The sequence below is a fragment of the Oculina patagonica genome, chromosome 2 (assembly GCF_052425735.1).
Source record: "Oculina patagonica isolate OP01 chromosome 2, crgOcupat, whole genome shotgun sequence".
Classification (NCBI taxonomy): domain Eukaryota; kingdom Metazoa; phylum Cnidaria; class Anthozoa; order Scleractinia; family Oculinidae; genus Oculina; species Oculina patagonica.
This window is the reverse complement of record NC_135759.1, coordinates 23,245,240-23,264,805: the sequence shown is the minus strand read 5'-3', so window position 1 is coordinate 23,264,805 and position 19,566 is coordinate 23,245,240. Positions and strand designations below refer to the sequence as shown.

At 39.3% G+C, this 19,566-nt stretch overlaps 2 protein-coding genes across 3 annotated transcripts; both read right to left on the bottom strand.

Annotated features, from left to right (window-relative positions):
* Positions 1–131: 131 nt before the first annotated feature.
* LOC144643638 (polycomb group RING finger protein 5-B-like) lies at positions 132–18,828 on the bottom strand. Of its 2 annotated transcripts, XM_078502954.1 has the most exons (10): positions 18,325–18,827; positions 17,418–17,529; positions 12,473–12,575; positions 10,174–10,229; positions 4,766–4,849; positions 4,498–4,627; positions 3,888–3,974; positions 3,046–3,181; positions 2,571–2,651; positions 132–1,588 (listed from the first exon to the last, which is right to left on the bottom strand). In XM_078502954.1, the coding sequence occupies exons 1-10, from the start codon at positions 18,337–18,339 to the stop codon at positions 1,538–1,540; spliced, it is 855 nt and encodes a 284-aa protein (XP_078359080.1). In that variant the 5' UTR covers positions 18,340–18,827; the 3' UTR covers positions 132–1,537. The 2 variants fall into 2 exon arrangements, with proteins under 2 accessions (XP_078359080.1, XP_078359082.1); XM_078502956.1 differs by lacking the exon at positions 3,888–3,974 and having other exon boundaries at positions 18,325–18,828.
* Positions 6,446–10,145, bottom strand: LOC144643631 (uncharacterized). The gene has a single exon (XM_078502943.1). The coding sequence runs from the start codon at positions 9,102–9,104 to the stop codon at positions 6,741–6,743; it is 2,364 nt and encodes a 787-aa protein (XP_078359069.1). The 5' UTR covers positions 9,105–10,145; the 3' UTR covers positions 6,446–6,740.
* Positions 18,829–19,566: the final 738 nt, after the last annotated feature.

Genomic DNA, 19,566 nt, shown 5'->3' with positions numbered 1-19,566 from the left:
CTTAAACCACTAGGTTCTTACACGCAGGTGTTTACTGTATTGTTCTCTTGAAGGGTAGCGAGCCATTCATGTAAGACCTTGCAAGTACTGCTACCCAACCCTCTACTCATAATCACATTCCTTCAGGCCACTTTAAAACTGAAGCCATTTATTCGTCTTTATATTATTTTTATAATTAGATTTTTTCTTACAAACATTACATTTCTATATACAATTTTTACAATATTTGATGGGTCCGAAATAGCAGTTATTTTATTACAATCTACTTTTTACATATTGTAACGGCGAACGAGAAACATATAAATTAATCAACTATTCTTACTCTACATATTATAATGCTAGAATAGCATAGAATCTTTTGAAAAGATCGATGCTTAGTTTTACAAACCCTTTCTCTCGACAATACAAAGCTCAGCTAAATACCCCCTCAGAAAAGTTACACTAAGCCTATCAAAACTCTAACAACCTAACTTGAAAATAGAAAAACTGGACAGAAAAATTAGAAGATGATGAAAATATCTTCGAACAGTTCATTGGTAAACTTAACTAAACGTTAACGAAGAACTTTAATTTTTGGCAATGCCGCACTGCTCGAAGTTCAAAACTAAGAAACAATAAAAGCAAAGCAGCTGAACTTTATGTAATAAATGAACTTCTCAAAGTTCAAGAGAACAAAACCACCAAAGTTTTATAATAGGTAACGTGGTTACCATAGCAGCTACACCGTTCACACCAAATTAAAAAATACTTAGCTAGACCAGGTTTAAGAAAGCACAAATCCGCATTCACTTTTATTTGAGACCCGCAAACTGCAAACTACAAAACCATAAATAGGGACAGGGTCAGGGGGCCGTCTTAAAACTTAAGTTTGAATGCAAGAATTGGCCTAACTAAACATGTTTTGTAGTTGGTGTAAACAGGGTTGATCGACAAACATAGAGAGCCAAACTGAGACTCGTGGACTACACAGATACATTCGGCAAGGTTTCAGTTTATTGGCTTAGCGTTCCTACCTATCCCTAGACAGTAACTCATGATGAAAAGCAAGATTACAGTTTTTTACTCGTTTCATATAAAAAATTTACTTTCAAAATAGGAACGGATAGATCATTTGAAAATGGCCTTTTGGTCTCACTGTTCAGAGTTATTTGTAATCTATAAACCTGCAGTTACCTATCTATTATTATCATATTACAAGTCTTCATTTCTTTCTTAAAATTCTCCGACCGTACCTGTATTAAATTTACAAATATGTTTTTTTTTTCAATTGCATTCTTACAATATATTAAACTAGGTCTAGCCTGCAACTGAAGATAATGCTAGGGAATCGCTTCAAGTACAAAAGAAGTTTTTCATGAGATTCCCACGTGAACCTTCCGGTTATGTTCCACGGAGTTTAACCGGTTTTGCGATAAATAAGCGTACAATAAAGATGCGCCAATGTTGCCTAGAAAAGGAACTACAAATAAGCGAAAGAGATGCGTATCTTATTTTATTTTTATTAGAAATACTTATTACTATTTTTAATTCCATTTCGTCAGAGGAAGTCCAGTTTGGGTCGATACTGAAGGGTTAAAATTGTATTTCCCTGAGGAGAGAAAATAACAGTTAGACTGATATGCGACAACTGATAATGCTTGTGTAATGAAACTGACACAGCGGAAGATCGGTGAAATGCTATTTAAAAACAGTGAAAACTAAGAAACAGAAAAAGACCGACAAAAAGTTGTCGGCATCACATTTCAGGAATGATCACTTGGAAACTAGGGAAGTTTTCAGTCACAAACAACTGCGGTATTCGGGTTTCATATAAACATGATAAAGCGACTCAATTATTTTCTACTTATACTAGTTCCCATTGTTTTTATAATGTATTTTAATTATTGTCATGTGCTTTTTACATGAGCCTCTGGCTCGGATAGAGAGGGCAATCTTATCCCGCGCCATGACTTTTATAAATTGATTGACTGATTAATTGATTGATTGATTATTGATTGATTCTTGACTTGTCAGTGCCACCGCCAATTCCCATTCCCATTAGTGATGACATTTCAGTCCCTACACTCTGTGAAATATTTGCGTTAACTCAGGAAAAATATCTCAATATGTTTCCACTTCAATCGACGTCTTAATCTTTTCGCTCTTCTTTCCTTTTTCCCCCAATCAAGATCTAAAAGAATCGAGCCAAAACATTTCATACTGATGACGCGACATCTTTACGATCCAGGTAATCAATGCCTCTGATTGGTTGTTGCTTAAAGTTTCCGGCGGAAGAATCGCAACCAATCACAGACACTACACCGATATCTGTACAGCCATGTTATGTTATCATTCGATGTTCACACCATACCCGCCCGCGTTTTTCGCTTTCTCCCAACTACCGAGAGCCTGGAACAGGCTATGTTCGCACCGTCTCTCAGGTACGGAGGTAGAATTAAACATGAATGGCAAGAGAGACGCGTGCTTACTCAGTCTATGCCAAACATGATTCTGCACACGGATTTCATTCTAAGGTCTGAGATGTTTGTACAGCCAAAACACAGAAAAAATATCGTTCTTCATTAACCCACCTTGACCCTCCATCTTGTCATGAACACGAATTCCAGTGTATGATCTTTACCCATGATTTCTCCGTTACACATCACTTCAACCTGTGCAAGAAGTTTGTTAATGGTCAGCATGATCAGCATAACAAGTCAATAAAAATATTTTACCTCAAAAACTCGGTATTGACGTGAATTTCTGGGAGAAAATAAAATTTTAAATAACGGGTTCTGCTCAATTGTGATGAGCGAAAGGAAGCTTTGTCCTCTGTGCTTAATTCGCTGATTGGTCAATAAGAGACTTAAAAGTGTGGTCGCCTTTGCACGTTAAAAATGAACCATTTTCAATTGCGTAGGAAACTATCGACATCTCATTTGCCAAGTAATGATAGTAGTTAGCTCTGTGCAACGATGCGCAATTCTATTTAAATTTGTTTTAACTGAGTGAAGTTTTTCGTAAACTTAAAAACAAAAAGGAAGTTCAGTGATTCGTGTTTTGTACCTGATCAACAGCGGACAGATTGAGCTTGAGTTTGAGATATTTCTTGATGTGACCGATTGTGGTTCGGGAGGAACATCTGATGTACTTTCTGACCAGTTCCCACATGGAACCATTCAAGTTTGACTCTTTTCTTGAGCTGTATAGAAAAGAAAAAGAATCAGCGAGCTAAAACAATACCACACGGAAAGCAACGGACCAATAGGGTTGAGGCTGGTCGCTCTGAAACCAACCACGCTGTGTTGATTGACATCCAATTTCTCCTTCCAAGATTAAGACAGTTTCAAAGAGACATGTGACGAGAATAACTGCAATCATCAACCTATTGTTTTTATGCATTATTAAACTCTCAGAACTAACATTTAATCAGTTAGGAAAAGCAATGCTTCGAGCATGGGACGAGACGGGTTAAAGATCGCAAAAGTAATGGCAGGCAATGAAGACCGTTGTAATTCTTTAGATTTGATTAGATTCTTGTTCATAGCAAGTTGCTCCAACAAATCAAGAGGACCCAGGAGAATTGTAAGTGAGTACCCCGCCCCTGAGAATTTCTGAGCACGCGTTTTACTGCAAGGAAGTTGCTAAACGACATGACGTCATCTTGACGTAACAACTTTCATAGTGATCGCGCTGTTCTTTGGTTGGAGAATAAAAATCGAAACTTCTAGAGCGCTTTTCTAAAATGTGTCTTGTCAGGTCCTACTTCTTCATTAGCACATCACAATTCTGAGACCTGTAAGAATATTAAACACACGTGGCATGTTTGTACAGCAGGGCAGCTGGTGTTTGTCGGTCTTATTTGTGTACAAACTAAGATTCGGGAAACAAATATTGTACTTTTGCACCTTTCGGACAGTTTTTCTGCTTCAGCGTTTTCAGCACGAGACCCAGTTTTCGTTTCGCTGTAATCTGGTTCTTCATTTATACAATTTCTGTAAACGAGAAACATTCGGAGGAATAAGTGACGGAGAATGGTCGTCTAGGACTATTATAATAGTAAAAGGGGGACTGATAAAGTAAAGCAACGAAATAAGGTAAGAAAAAAATGCAAGAGAAATAAAGAAGAAAATGTTTCAGTTTATGTGTCTTAAAGGCTAAATAAGAATCAAGCTGGGAAGAAAAACTTACAATAAAATCCTGAGTTCTCGAACCTTCAGGGAAAACGAAAATTGCTTCGAGAATTCGGAAGTTTCGAGAAACCGAAGGTTTGATAAATCGGGATTCTACATAAAAGAATGGACGAATACCAATAGCGAGAGGGAGGAGGGAGGGGGGGAGTGGGGGAGGGGGGAGGAGGGGAGGGGGGGAGTGGGGGGGAGGGGGGAGGGAGGGGAGGGGGGGGAGTGGGGGAGGGGGAGGAGGGAGGAAGGGAGTGGGGGAGGGGGAGGAGGGAGAGAAGTGAGAGATGAAAGGGAGGGAACAAGTAAGTGAAAGTAAAATAATAGCATAGCAAACCTGAGATATTGCAGACAGACACCGATCTGCGGATCGTCTCGATGAAAGTTGTGTGTACTATCCGAGTCATCTGAGTGATCTGCCTTGCGTGACAAGCTTCTGTGTTTCTTTTGAGGAGGTTCATCTAATTCTAGAGTTCAAAAGATGATTTTGTTACAAAGGAATGCGGAAGTTTTTTTATGCTATGTCATAAAGACTCCTTCTAGTCTCGTTCGTGGCTGTTATTTGAGTTGTCACCGAGGGCATGTGTTAAGAAGTTGCATCGTACCTTTGTGCTTGTTTTTGTGACACGTTATGTCCCTTTTCCCCGATCGAACAGCTTTGCTGAACTCCTCCTGACATATTCTTTCTCCTGTTTTAAAAATAACCAAATTTAAAACGATGTCAAATAGCACGTTCTAGTCGTTGTGGGCTTTTCTGCTTTTCAACGCGGTCATATTAATGTTCGCACGGAGGTAGTACGAAATGTTGCACAAAAATAGATTCCTTTCACAAAGGAGAGGGATTTCAACAAAAATGCCGTCGAGATTTCACGCGAGAACACTAGCACTCTATTTGTTCAACTAGCTTGCATAGAAGGTACAAAGGTAACAAGGTGCGCGCGTGAGAGAAACGCACGCGAGGAAAATATTCTCCTCGCGCGTATTTCTTCCTTGCGTTGTCTTTAAAACAAGCTCACGTCCAACCAACAGAGTTTTAATGTAAGTACAGAAGTCAAAACTTTATTTCCAAGGAGCGTATGTGCCGTTAGCATTGCAAACATGAAGGAATGGAGTGAGTTGTTGTCTAGTTTTAGCTTGCTTCAAAGAAAAGCGTTTCCGTTCACCGCGAAAAGATAGTGTTTCCTACGACGTATGTGTTATGGCGGCCGCGTCGGAAAGATAAAAGACTCGAAATGACCATGAACCCGGCCATGTATGTTACTGATAAAGTATTCCAAGCTTTAAAAGTAAAAGTGAATCAATTCTTCTGGGATAAAGCGAAGGATAAGGTTACACGACCATACGTTCCGGACCGCTTAACCAGATAGAAAAGACTGGGCACAAGGAAGTAACGACAACTGTCTGCGTTAATCCGTGATTAAGTGTTGCTGTTGTGTTTATGCCAAAAAAGATGATGCATCACGGATTTACGCACATTCCGTAATTACGCAGATTACTTATATCAGCGGGTTATGTCGGGGAGGTGTGAATTTATTGGTGAATTTGAAATGCCTTTCATGCCTTATTCTTTGTCAGCTGGCCTGCGCTTCCTCAATACTTGCCATATTTTCATTCGGCCTGCTTTTCTTGTTTGATGTTGAAGGAATGAGGATGTTGTAAAGCAACTTGTCAAGCCAGATAAACATGTTTTCATAAGTGCAAGCGGAAACTTCGTAGCGCGCACCAATTTTCTCTATCGCCTGTTTCGCTTCTCAGATATACTTAAAGAGCATAAGAAAGGACTAGAACAACATAGATCACAATCTAACTTCCTTTTAGTTTTGATATTGATAGAGGCCCAAGGCCAGTTTGCCGTCGAGATCAATCCAAAATTCAGAAGGAACGTGATAATTGCTACGTAGTTTGTATTCCACACGCACAGGACGTGATAAAATGAACTTGCGGTTAGAGACTCGCGCCAACATGCACTATTCGTAACGGCTTCCTTCCTTCCCTAACCATAAAACGCTTTTGGCGGGAATTGGATATCAAACCTACTAACTATGGTCAAACCGACTGCAAATGGTTTTGTTGGATTAAAATTTTACCGCTTAGATTTTCGGTTCTTGTTAAAATTCTTCAAATAGCTAAGAAAGTTTTACGCGAAAGATGCAAAAGATAATTGTTTATGCGAAGGTCACTTAGTATTCTCTTCAAGCAGATTTTTTTTCTATAGACAATTGTTACATAGGGATGAAGGGGGGGGGGGGGGGGAGGCAACAAACAGCAAACAAAAAACAAACAAATTAGTCGTTTACAATATTTTATTGTTGAGTTATGATGCTATCGTCAAGAACGACAATATGAACACTATAAACAAAAGAGTTGGAAACACTGAAGAAGCTGAACTGAGTATAACACGTAACACTTTTATGATTCAATATTGTTTTGTACACATTTAAACACAAATTGAGTCCCGATATATTTACATAGCATAGCATTTCTCGGCGAAGCGTTATTTGAAACACTTTACAATATTTGTTATGTACAAAAAACTTAACAATGATCAATTCTTCGTTAGATAACTTTTATCATCAACGCTTAGTTCTCGTATAAGAGGTTCGCTAATCTTTCAACATTCGTCTCACACGGGTGGCTTTGCAGAATGCGGATTATCTTGTCATCATTGTCACATAACTCTCTGAGAGTTTTAAATAAATTGTCAAATTGTTCTCTGCTGATAGAACTTTGTTGTGAGTTGCTATCTACTTGGTCTCTTGACGGTCCTTGGCCTTGAAAATTGCGATACGGGGCTGGCGCTGGTTCGTAGTACTGAACATATGTGGACTGTCCCGCGGGATATGCTCTGGACTGTCCCGCGGGGTATGCCATAGTCGTTGGTGGCGCGTAAGGTACTTGCGGAGCATACGGGGAGGGCCACGGTGCTTGCAGCGGTGGAAAGTGGCTCATGTCGGGAGGGTACATGGGAGGAGCCTCCTGATATTGCATGTTTCTAGGCGCGTAGTCAGGAACCACTGGATGATGATAGTCCGCATAAACATTGCCAGCGTAAAATCCCCGCTGGTAGTGTAAGCGTTCACCGCGGCTGGAAACGTGCGTGAGGTCATACTCTCCAGCACCGGGGGGTACTTGGCTCCCACGAGCTAGAACATCATCGGGTCGTGTACGACGAATTGTATTCTGAAAAGGAGGTTGGAAAGGAGACACCCTTGGATCTCCTACAACAGTGTTTCTCGTGTGTTCTTCGGTAGCTGAAGTCACGGTCGATTGACTTGTAGCACAAGAGGAAGTCGTAACAATCGGGTCCGCCGTACTGTTTGTAGGACGCTCTGGGAGCTCGGGAGAGCTTCTCGCCGAAGCAGCTTTCTCCTGTTGCCGTTGTGTGTCTCTTTCTGGATGGTAATATTTACACCGGTTACCAAAGGTACAGTTCTTCAGGTAGGGGCATATTTTGGGGTGTGTTGCGGAGCCCTTTCGGAGAAAGTCGTCTAAGGAGGGGCCGCGTCTTCCCAGAGGATCATCTGGCGGCATAAAACGGTCTCCTACGAAAGTGTACATTAGTGTCCGCTGCTCGATTGTCTCTTTCCATTTAGGATTTTCTTTGAGTAAATCTCGGAAATTGTCATTGGACACAATTATGCCACCATTTTGATCCGCTAACTCGACCGTGTACTTGTCATCATAACACACAATACGGCGGTTGCCATTCCATCGCGATGGAGTGAATTTCAAAATATTTTGCCTGGCCAGTTCGTCTAGTACTTCCTGGTCTATTATCGGGCTATCTTGACGAAACTCTTCCATTCTCCATTTGGGCACAAAAACAGTAATGTCATTATGTCCTCTCTGCTTGAAGTGCTCCACGCAAAGTTTTATTCCGCGACATGAAAATACTCGCTGGTTTCCGTGATCCATAGCCACGTTGCTACCGTCGATCACGATCGGCCTGAGATTATCTGACTGCGGGATTGGTTGTATAAAGTCTCGATGGACGAAATAATCTGGCCTTCGATTTGGGATGGCGGGAGCACCTCTCGCGACATAATTTCGACGCATTTCTGTCGGTTGCAAAGGTGGCGCGGAACAACTTCCTCGAATAACAGGAAGACCATTCGTATCGTCTGACGCCACAGTGCCGAGCTGTAGCGCCGAGGCGGAATTTTTCAGTTTGACGAGTTTGTCTACAAGCTGATTAAAGTCGATTTCTGTTCCAAATGTTTTTATGACTGCGTCGATTTCTTTGTCCGTATAATTAAGCTTACGCGCGAATTCCCTCATGGCAAGCGGAATATCTGTTGTGTCGACCGTCGCACGTTCTGGCGGAATGTTTTCAGAGTCTTGTTCAACAATATCTTTTGTCGAGGTCATATCGATTTCCTCCTGTTCCTTGAAAGCAGCAATGCGTTGCTCAATTTCTGAGACCGCTAAGACAGTTTGAACGGTATCATAACTTTGTACGTAAACTGTAGAGCCACTAAACGATAGTACAGCTCCGGAGAGTCTTTCCACTTCCATACCTTCATTCCCGCTTTTTAGCTTCTCACACAGGCGGGGCGGTAGTTCTAAAGAGTGCTTCGGTTCATCGCTACACAGAGACTTAATGTAATTCTGTGCTTGCTTTTGACACTCTTCATCTGCTCCTTGTAGGCAAATCCACTGTTGTCGACTCGTTGGATCGTTTTGTTTGATTGTAACATCGACGCTGAAAAGCGAGCGTATTCTTTGAACCTTCTCTTTCAAAAACGAGATTTTATCCTGTGCTATGACAAATTCTGTATGCTGGTGCTTTTCCATTGCAGATCTCGATTGTTGAACGAATCTTTCGCGATCTACTCTGTGAATGCAAACCGGTTGAATGTCCTGCTTTAATAAAATCGAAGGTAATAATGGGGAAAACAAGGAAGTTTTTGCGATATTTATAGTCCGCCAATCAGAGCGCAGCATCGCAAGAGGGGTTTCCCCGAAACAAAATCCTTAAGACTTCCGCTCTTCGAAGCTGTTTATTGACTTCAGCAAGTTCAGTCTTGCCAATAATATATGCAAATCAAAATTCTCTGTAAATTTTTAACAGATATTTCAGCTGGAAGTAAAAGCGAAGCTTTTGCTATGCGATCGTTTGAGTTAAATAAAACCTGAAGCGTTACTGCGGCTTTTTATTTTGAATAAATTTAAATTTCGTTTTGCGATTCCTCGAAAAAATCACATCGGCTGCGATCACGTTCTTGGAATCAAAAAAGCGGGAATTTCAACAAGGATTCAAAAGCTGCTGAATGGATTTTCCACGAAATCGTTTTGGAAAGTGAAGGGGACACTTTCCTTCTAAGCCAAGTCACCAACAAACATAGAATAACAGGAGTGGGGTGACAATGACTTGGCAAAAATGTCACGCAATCCTCGAATGACAGCGGAATACTACTGGTTTGGCCATTGAACCGTTGAAAATTAAGGCGATATGGACAAAGGGAAGTTGTTTCTATTTTTAAAGTAATCAATATCAGCATAAGAATATAAGCAGGACAATGTTTTGAGTTTTGAATTCAGTCAGCGCTGAAAGGGAAACCGAAAGTAAACACTTCCTTTGTGGGTTGCTAGGGGACCGGAAGACCAGAGAACGCCTACGAAACCAACAGCGTTTGTCAAAGTTATCGAACGTTTGATCGAAAACGCGAAAAGGCTCAAAACGTGTGAATTTACTGGAATCAAAAGGAACACGAGCAGAAAGTATAAAAGGTTTCGAGACGACAAATAGTTTAGGCATTATGCAACGGTGTCTAAACTACCCGAACGGAAAATTATTAGAAACATTATAATAGGAACAGGAATAATTGGACGAAAACAAAAGTGCTTTATTGATAAAATTTTAAAACGTCGTGCAAAGAGAGTGTGTTTTTAATAAACATATGTAAAGTGAATCACACATGTGAACTGCAAGTGAGAAAGACACTAGCAGTAGCAAAGCTAGAAAAACAGAAGGAAAGTAAAATATAAAAACAAAAAAAAAAAGAATGCTCACTTTCTTGTAGTCCGGGCACCAACTTAAATATAATATCTTCCAACATTTGGTCTGACCTGGATGAAGAAAAAATTAGCAAAAGGATGTTGGATTTCTATAAGTATAAAAAATAAGCAAGACTTAAACATAGGCAGCTGCTGCAAATATTGCACAAAAAAGTTAGGAAGTTCGGACATGGCGAGACTTAGTGACCCCTGACACGACATTTCCGTACAGATGTATTTTCAGGTGACGATTTAATTGATGGAAGGTGCATTTTAATTTTTATTTAACTGATGGTTGAAGTGCCAAAAGGTATCTATCAAGACGTTTTGTTATATATGAGCAAACCCGAAAAAAACGTAAACAGTTTTACTAAAGTTATTACAAAACTCTTCGTGATTGACTCGCTTTTCTTTACGCTGCTAAATTTCTAAATATCCTACTACTAAAAAAGACTCAGTTATTTAGTCTCAGCGGAATCTTCTTCCTGTTTTTGTGGCACACCTCAGAATTTTTTATGAATGTGAATTCACTTGAAAAACGTTTGCAAAACAGACAAACGAAGCGAAATCGGACGTCGAAAACCACGTGAAATTTCCCCATGTTTACGTCTCAAGAGTTTTATATGTCCCAGGATAACCTTGGTGTTAAACGGACATCCTTTACACAGACAAGAATAAAAGGAGGAATAAAAACAACGTAGAACTACTGCCACAAATGATCCGCTCTAGTTATTACACGGAAATGATTTTTTGCACAAAGAGGTTAAACGCTTCCGTGAACATTTCACATGCTATTTTTGTCAAATAAGACGTCCAGTTATTTTTAAAGTATTCTAAAGAAACGATGTAGAAAAATAAGTTGTCAAAGTTAAGCGGATTTTTTGGGCATGATGTAGCGGAGTAAAGCATCGATGTTTTATGTTCTGTTAGATTTTGGGGCCTTCGGTTGTATTCTCCATTTATTAAATAGATCTAAAGAGATTACTGCGGTATGCTGCAATTTTTTTTTTCGCCCCAAATTCCAAAACCATTCCTTTTGAGTTTTCAGTTATCTGCTGGACTTGATTCCCTCAGTAAAAGAACTCCTTGCTGAACCAGAACTTATCATACTGAGAAAGGCCAAAAAAGTAAAATAACACTGCCACGCGTCGTTTAAGGAGGAAACTAATTTCTCTTTTCCTCTCTTTTGGGTCATTAATACTTTGGTGGGGTGAGTAAAAAAAATATTTACAAATTGATGTATGGATTATAATGAGCACCTGATGATCACGCCCTATCTCTGGTACATAGTCAGTCGTTGTTTTATTTAACGCCCAATTTTGGCTCTATTTAACTTTCGAGTCTATAAATGAAATTCTAAGGTGTGACCATTCAGATGAAAGCTATATTATGATAGTATTATCTATCCGTGTTGGTCGCTTTGCACGTTTGCCAAAGAGGACATTTTGGACATTTTGCCCAGTTTATTTTGGCACATTATAGAAGGAAAAGGTTCTGAAGGGATTAGTACGCAGGTCACTATTTTTGGCAAACCTCGTCTAGTTTTTCTCATAACAATCTTTATGATCGTGTCGTGTCAGCCATTATCAGCTCCGCTAGCTTAAATTAGGTTTGCTTCAGTTTTCCTTTTAAATTCAATTGCGAGATCGACAAAAAAACAGGTCCAAACGAGTCGACAAGAGATGTCGCTGACAGCTATTAATAGTTAAATCCGGCAGGAGATGTAAGCATGAAATTATTTTGTTCAACCGGGCAGAATTTTAGGTGGGGACTGACTGAGTTACGTCACGGAATAACGTAAAGCATGAATTGTTTAAATTCGTTATCTAATTTTATCCATCGTTATTCCCTTTTGGTTTGTTTTTATCTTCTACTTGCTATTTTCTACCAGCTTAAATTATTATATTTTAAGTTTTCTTTCAATTTTAAAGTTATGTTTGTGTAACGCAAAAGGGTGTCATACATACACCTATAAATTGCAATAACGTTGTCATAGAAAAAAGTAAAAAAGAAAAAAGGTAAATAGGAATTAATTAGCTTAGTTTCATAACTGGTAGCATTTACAGAAATTTCACGAGTTTTATCTGCACTTTTTAAGTCCACATTTTTATGCTGTAACAAGATTAATTGATTTATTCGTATTTTGAAGCATTTTGAGGCCATTTGTACAAATAAATTTCATGCATGCGCTTAATTAATTCCTATTTGACTTTTTCCTTTTTACTTTTTTCTATGACAACCTTATTGCAATTAGGTGTATATCGAGCTTCAGAGACACGCACATAAATTTGCCGCTTCACACATGTTCCGCCTACCTTAACATCTCAAATGGGTTTGTTTCATGGATGACTGTGGAGCATTTTGGGCAAATGTTCTCTTCATTGTCTTGTAGATTCTGCACAATGCAACTTCTGCAGACTGATATAACAGAAAAAAAAATTAATGAGCTACCATCATGGCTGGGTGAAATTCTTCCCACAATAAAATCTTCAACACTATAAGTTAACAATCCCGCCAAACCTGCGTTCAAAATTTCGACTTATTAAATGTTTTCCTGCCAATAACAACATGCCCTGGTCTCAGAGTTTTTATTTCTTCTTTCTTCTCATTGAAGCTAAAAAACCGCCGCAGCAAGTACGAATCCAGAAAAGACAAAACCTGTTTTCTCGCTCGTCACATCGCCACTCGTTGTCGCTTGGTCAGGGAGGTTTTCTTTCTTCTTCCTTTTACTAATCGTAAAATCCGCGGCGGTCGAAATCCGCGGTTGTTTTCGCCACTTCGCGGCTCGACTTAGATTGAGAAATATAAAAAGAGAAAACCTCTGGAACCAGGGTACGTTGTCATCGCTTCGCAGCTCAAATTTGATCGAGAAAAGAGAACAAAGTAAACCTCAGGGAGCAGAGTAATTGCGCCATTGTGCAAGTGTCCTCTGGCCGTTCTCAAAACATAAAGTGGTCGTTGAATTTATTTTTTTCATCTCGTTCATGCAGCAACGCATGAAACTTTACAATAGTGTTCAAACTGTCTTTTGAGCCAGAATTGCAGAGCTTCCAACAACAACAACCAGATAAAAAAAACTTCTATATTTTTATATTTTTCTAACTCAGATCGCGCGCTTCGTGGCTGTACGTGTGGCACACGCGCATACAAACTTATTCTGATCCTCGACACAAATTTGTGAATGTGGCTTAGAAATCATTCCACTTCTCCTAACATACAGAATACATTCGTCATTTACCTCATTTGCAATAGTTCTCCAGAAATAAACGCACTATTTTCCGCGTACTAAAAGTTATTCTACACGAAACGGGGACATTAAATGCCAGTTTATGTTCCAGTTAGAAACTTACAGCGAAAGCTGGAGAGAAGCCGACAGAAGTCTGAATGGAGTTAAAAATAACAACTGCAGCTGTCAGTTGAGAAGTGAGATCTTTAATTTCAAATTTTGGTTAACCTGTTACAAATGATAAGACGAGAAAAAGCCCGGCGAAATTTTTTAAGGCCCAAAAGACTCGGCCGACGTGGGAACAGAGAATTGAGTTGCCCAATTCAGACCCTCCTACTACAAGCTTCAAGAATCGGCTTCCATACGGGCACGACTACTACAGTTCATGAAGGATTGAGTGCCACAACGTTTCGCTTCTTCAGCATCGGATCATTTTACCGGAGAATCGTTACGCCTTAGTTACGCCCCTTGTGAAAAAATACTGAGCGAGATAAGATCTTGGTTTTAGGCCATCGTACTGTCAGCCGAGTAAAAAACATCTCGAATAAATAAAAAAAAGATATTTAGAAACTTTTATCATTGAAAGCAAACATTTATTACATATGCTAATAACTTTCGATAGTCTTTTAAAAACGGAACACTCCTTATCTATCATTATTTTGTTTTATCAATGGTTTCTTGGAAAAAAACTGGTCCAAAACCACACCGCTCGTTGAAATTCTTCGAAACCCATTGAAGATTAACCCATTAAAGGGAAATTGCGGTTAATTCCTGGTAAACGATTCGCCCATTATTAAACCTGCGTTCAGCGAAACTGTGATGATACCTGGCGGGAAAACCCCCCAGGAAATGAACAAAGCTGGAAACTAGCTGAGTTCGCAACTTCTAGGCAAAAGGAAATAAATATTGAAATTCGCGGAAATGAAAACACGGAAGGAATTGCCGTGCAGTACACAAAAAGCTCAATTTTGCCTTCACTACACAGTCAAACACACATCACAGCTATTAGGCATGGGCGCGTTGGTCAGCCAAGCCCAAGATAGGAAGGAATTACCGTGTATAACACAAAAGCTTATTTTAAGCATTGCTGTAGTGCCTCTGGTACTGACGTAGAAAGTCTACGGCGAATTTAGCGTTTTAATTATGCCTAAGAATGTAATATCCTATTTCCTGGTTTTATTTTGCGTTGTTATCTTGGCGAATTTGTGTGTAGTTTCTAGAAGTAAGGCTACGCCAAAAATGCCTGCAGTTCCTTGAATTCCATTTAAAATTTACGAGGAATTTACTCTTAATTTCCTAGTAATTTAAGTGTCACACCCAGGTGGTCACACCCATTTAGTCCAGACTTTTATAGCCGACGGGGAAAAGTCCCTTGAAAATGAATTAGAAACTGACTGAGTGATAATATGCAACTGATCACAAAATAAATTTACATTTTCGCGGAAAAGGACAGCGAAACCAGTATCAATTACGGACGTTTTTAAAATATTTTACAGGGAAATAAACTACTAGATGGTTCAAAGAAAAAAGGGAAAATATATTTTTTTACGGATTTCAAAAGAGTTTCGATTTCTTTAGCCGGGTAAACAGAATTTGAAAACTCCACATTGACAGTTACAAATTGGGCGTTTTGGGATCTCGTTTTAGCCGGGGTTTAAATACCTTTACACTCTTTTTTTTTTAAAAACAATACGTTCAGATTTCCGATTAAAATGAAAATGCCAATGAAACAGATGATGTTGTGTGTTAGCCGTACTGTATGTTCGTATTTTCTATTGACTGTATCCAGAAGCGATGTCATTCTTCGCTGAACCAATAATTTATTTCCAAAACAATAGTTCCTACGTAATCTGTTAGACTGAGCTAGAAGGCTTTGACTTTGATGAAATTGAAAGGTGTATATTTATTTTAGAAAACCCCAGAGAGATATATTTCTAATGAAGGTCGGACTTTTCTAGATTCCCGATCAAAAACCACGTAACCAGTTGTATTAAAAACACACGTTTCAGCTTTGTTTAGCATTTCCGAGTTTGTTTTCTAAAACAAAGGACACCGACCGCTTTCTATAATAAACTATTGTATTATTCGATCAAAACGGACGACAATAGGCTATTTATCTTCACAATCAACTTGTCAAACACAGAAAAGCAATTAAAATGGTATTCATTCTTTTCACAAGGTCTGTTAATGACGAGTTAATGATATTTCATTGAAAAAAGTACGGAAACGCGTGTTGCGAAGCTGCATTCGTACAACATGCCATATATCTCATCAAATAAATCTCAAATATTGATTTCCATAGCGTGCTGTGCTAAAATGTCGGTCTTTGTTTAATTTTGCAGGTTTTTATAGAATTACAGGCACCGCGCCACGTCTTGAACGATTTATGTTGCAATCCGTTGGTTCAGCGTAAAAATTAGATCTTTTTATGTGCGCCATAAAACATATTTTAAGTGTTTATAGCTTTCGCGTTTTAACCGTTTGACGTATTTCATTAACAGAGGTTTAACACCAGTGTTATAATCTGATAAAAGGATTTCAAGCCTTGTTTTTGAAGAGATTAACAGAATGGAGCACCGGTCTGACCTGCCTCCCCCGTAGCGAAATTCAACAATTCAGCAAGAGAAACGAATTTACAAAGTTGTTGTCCTGTTTGGTCTAGATTTGAACAAAAGTTTCCTTCGTCGAACGGCATCTCGCGCCCGTGAGGTAACCCACCAAAGTTTAGGCCAAAATTGACACCAGATTAAAAAGTGAACATAAAAGGTTAAATTTTTGACATACAATCGAGGAATTCAAGTCTTAAAGATTAACCAAAGACCACTTAAAAACTGAAGGATTTGAACAACGGGACGATATATCAGTCGAAAGACCCCTTAAATCGTGCCCTCGCCTAATCGGGCTCTTGAAAATGTTCCAGCTTTGAGAACAATTTGGCACGTAAAATTGCTTTTCCAAACTGTGTCAATTTTATACAACAGCAAGCTAATGCTAGCTTTAATCTAGTGAATACACGATGTTTACTTTAATGATAAAGTTATCGCGCATTGTTATCGTATTGTTCAGCTTTGAAAGATGACGTTTCTTGTTATGACTTGCTGAACGCCCTTCACCGTGGAATCGAAATTGCGCTCTCGTTGATAACTAAACATCACTCCGCGAGTTTTTAATGGCGTACGACAAGAGCGAAAATTTAAGCAGTGTTTGAAATCGCGGCCAATCTCGCTCTACGCAAAAACAAGGTTTTCATAACCTGGAAAGCTAAGATTATTAGCACAAACAAATACAAAACCGCAGGGGTGCCATTAATATTGTACAACTTTGTCCCAGCGGGGATTCTTCCCGTTTCAAATAGCGACGAAAATTAATATCACCGCGAGTTTTAACCGCAAATAAACCTCAAAACCTCGGGGTATTCTGCGGAAAGAATGGCCGAAGAAAAGACATTTTTAGGGGAATTTTGTCAAGATAATCTCCGACTTACTTAGTATGCAAAACGAAGCTTCATATATAAAGTAAATGCTCTTAGTTGAAAGTAATTAAATTTAATCATACTCCGTGAAGTGCGAAAGAAATCACTTGGAACCCGACGCAAGCAGACTATTTTATGAATATATCGAGCTGGCCGATAATTGGTCATTGTGGAAGACCAATTTCTCAATCTTTGGCTTGAAAACTCTTTCATAATGAAGATAGCGCGAGAAGAATGGAACACAAAAGCCACTTCACATTGTCTGCGCGCGTGCCACGCAGAATGACAGCCTTCGAGCGTGTTATTTATATGCGTCTAAATGCTTGGCGTCACTGAGTTAAACTAATAACAAAATAAATAGCGTTTGACGAGCGTGCATAATAAATGAACATCTGGCCGGCCTTGGGGCATAACAGCAGAAGAGAATGGCGAACTCGGACCGTTCCTAGAGCTCTAATTCCACGATCTTTCAACGCCCTGGGCCGCGCATTGACAGATCATGTCGACATGTAAGGATTTTAAAAAGGCAGTCACATACATCCCCGCTACTGTTTCTACCTACATGTGTGTAAACACTCCGCAATGGTTGTTGGCTTGATCAAATATCCCTTGCATAGTTCACACGTTATGAACGGGTTCAACTCATCCAGCTTTATCCTCTGTTCCTTGTTTGACTAGAAAGACACACAACTTGTTAAGCGGTAGACTCATTCCAGATAGATGAAGCTAGTTTAGTATTCAGTCCCGCTACCATTCTCAATCACTTTCACTGATTGATCAGAAAGTGTTAAAACCTCTTCTCGTCAACACCAATATGATCTTTGAACACGAAATGTACCGCCAGAGATTCAAATAAAAACCTCACGCCCGTTATTTCACCTGAATTTGTGTCAATAGTGGAGCTACCATTTAAGCGGTCTTTACAAATGGCTAATGAGTATTTTAAATGGCCTTTCCTTTCATATGTTACTATACTTATATTAAAGAGCATAATGACAATGAGAAGCGAGTATCTCTTGCGTTTGAATCTGCACAGCTCGCCCCGTCAATTGACATCACGTTATCTGTTCATAGGCTTAATAATGAGGATTTCTCCTTTCCGTAGACCTCTCAACTCAACAGAGATTGAACAGAACACTTGATGTGAATTGCCTTGGGACTAACTGGATTCGCCTTACTAGTTTGTTCAAATTGATTGGCGAGATTCATAAGGCTATCCCTGATCTATAAAGTTTGCGAGCAAATTGTAAGGATTCAACGCATGACTAAACAAAAAAATCCGCCGCCGCCAACTGACCGGCGGCAGCAGGATGCGGAACAATCAGCCGTCTAAATCGGAAAGGGCTAAATTGGCCTGTTTTCGCACGTTTATAGACTCAGCTTCACGGCAAATAAACCTCCGTTAAATGTTCTTCATGCAAGGATCTTTGTTTTGGAAGAAATCACGGCCGGTTTCAGGGAATACTTACCCGAAGAATTGCCATTTCAGAACGTTGAAGCTGAGGCCCACCACGATGTACAGATATTGACAAACCTTTTATCGCGCTCTGTGGATTGCGGTTTCCTTTGTTAGGAAATCCCGGATGAGAAGTCGAGTGTTTATTCGCTTAAATGTGTTTCCTTCGCCAGGTAGGAAGCTCCTCATTAACGTAAATCGCCTCCGGTGAATTATCTTTACAAAGCCAGCCTTTCAAATATCATTCTTTCTTAACACCGATCCACGGTTCGCGTGCTGAGAGCATCGAAGATCTGACCACCCGGTAGCGAAGCATGTTGCAAAATTAACATATACCCTGGCTTTGATTTGTCTCATTTTATAAAAGCAAAAATGGCACAAGTATTTTCTGTCAAATATTGTGACATATGGTGTTTTCACAGAGCGGTTATCTTCCCTTATCTAAACATTCCCAATTTCTTACGCGTGAACTTGTAGATTAAGCGCCAGGATATCAACTAAAATAAACTGCCAAAATGCAACAGTGTATATTCAAAATATTTATTCTTTCAGACAAATTGCGTTGGTATTTTTGTCGGATTTCGGATCAGTAGCTGTCATTTGTTATCTTGAAATAATGGTTGAAACATATCACCACTTAAAAATACTGTAGAATAAGTACTGAAGTACATGAATAAAATATTCTTTAACCCCGTGAAGCTGCACTCTTAACGAACGAAACCTTGACAGTCTAATTTTGTCTAGCCTCAAGAAATGCCAGAGTTTTAGCATTTATCGCAAGACAAAACCCAGTTTAAAAAAACTTGTTAGCAAGATAGTCACAAGACAGGCAGATCCGAACAGAAATCAGGGAGTTGTTAAATTCGAGTTACATCGTCTGGGAGTTTAGTCTTTGATGTCATAGTTAGTAGCGGTCTTGTTCCAATTGGAGGCTTCATTAAGCATTAGCTTCGATTACAGAGTTAAAAAAAAAACGCTTTAACTAATCTCAATGTGATAGCACATGGGAAATTATTTCTTATGGCGCAAAGGTTTTCAGTGGCTATGCGTTTGCTGCTTTTGTTTCAGTAACTCTGTATGTAGCAGTTGTAATTCAAACACTCGACAATGAAACAACAGCGGCTCAACGGCTTGCCTTTGTTATGGAAAATATTTTCAAAGAAAAGAAACCACGAGTGAAATATGGCATAAGAGCTGTATATAACATTTGCGTATCTTTTGATCGGTCACCATGGAGAAAATAAATCTTCGAGGT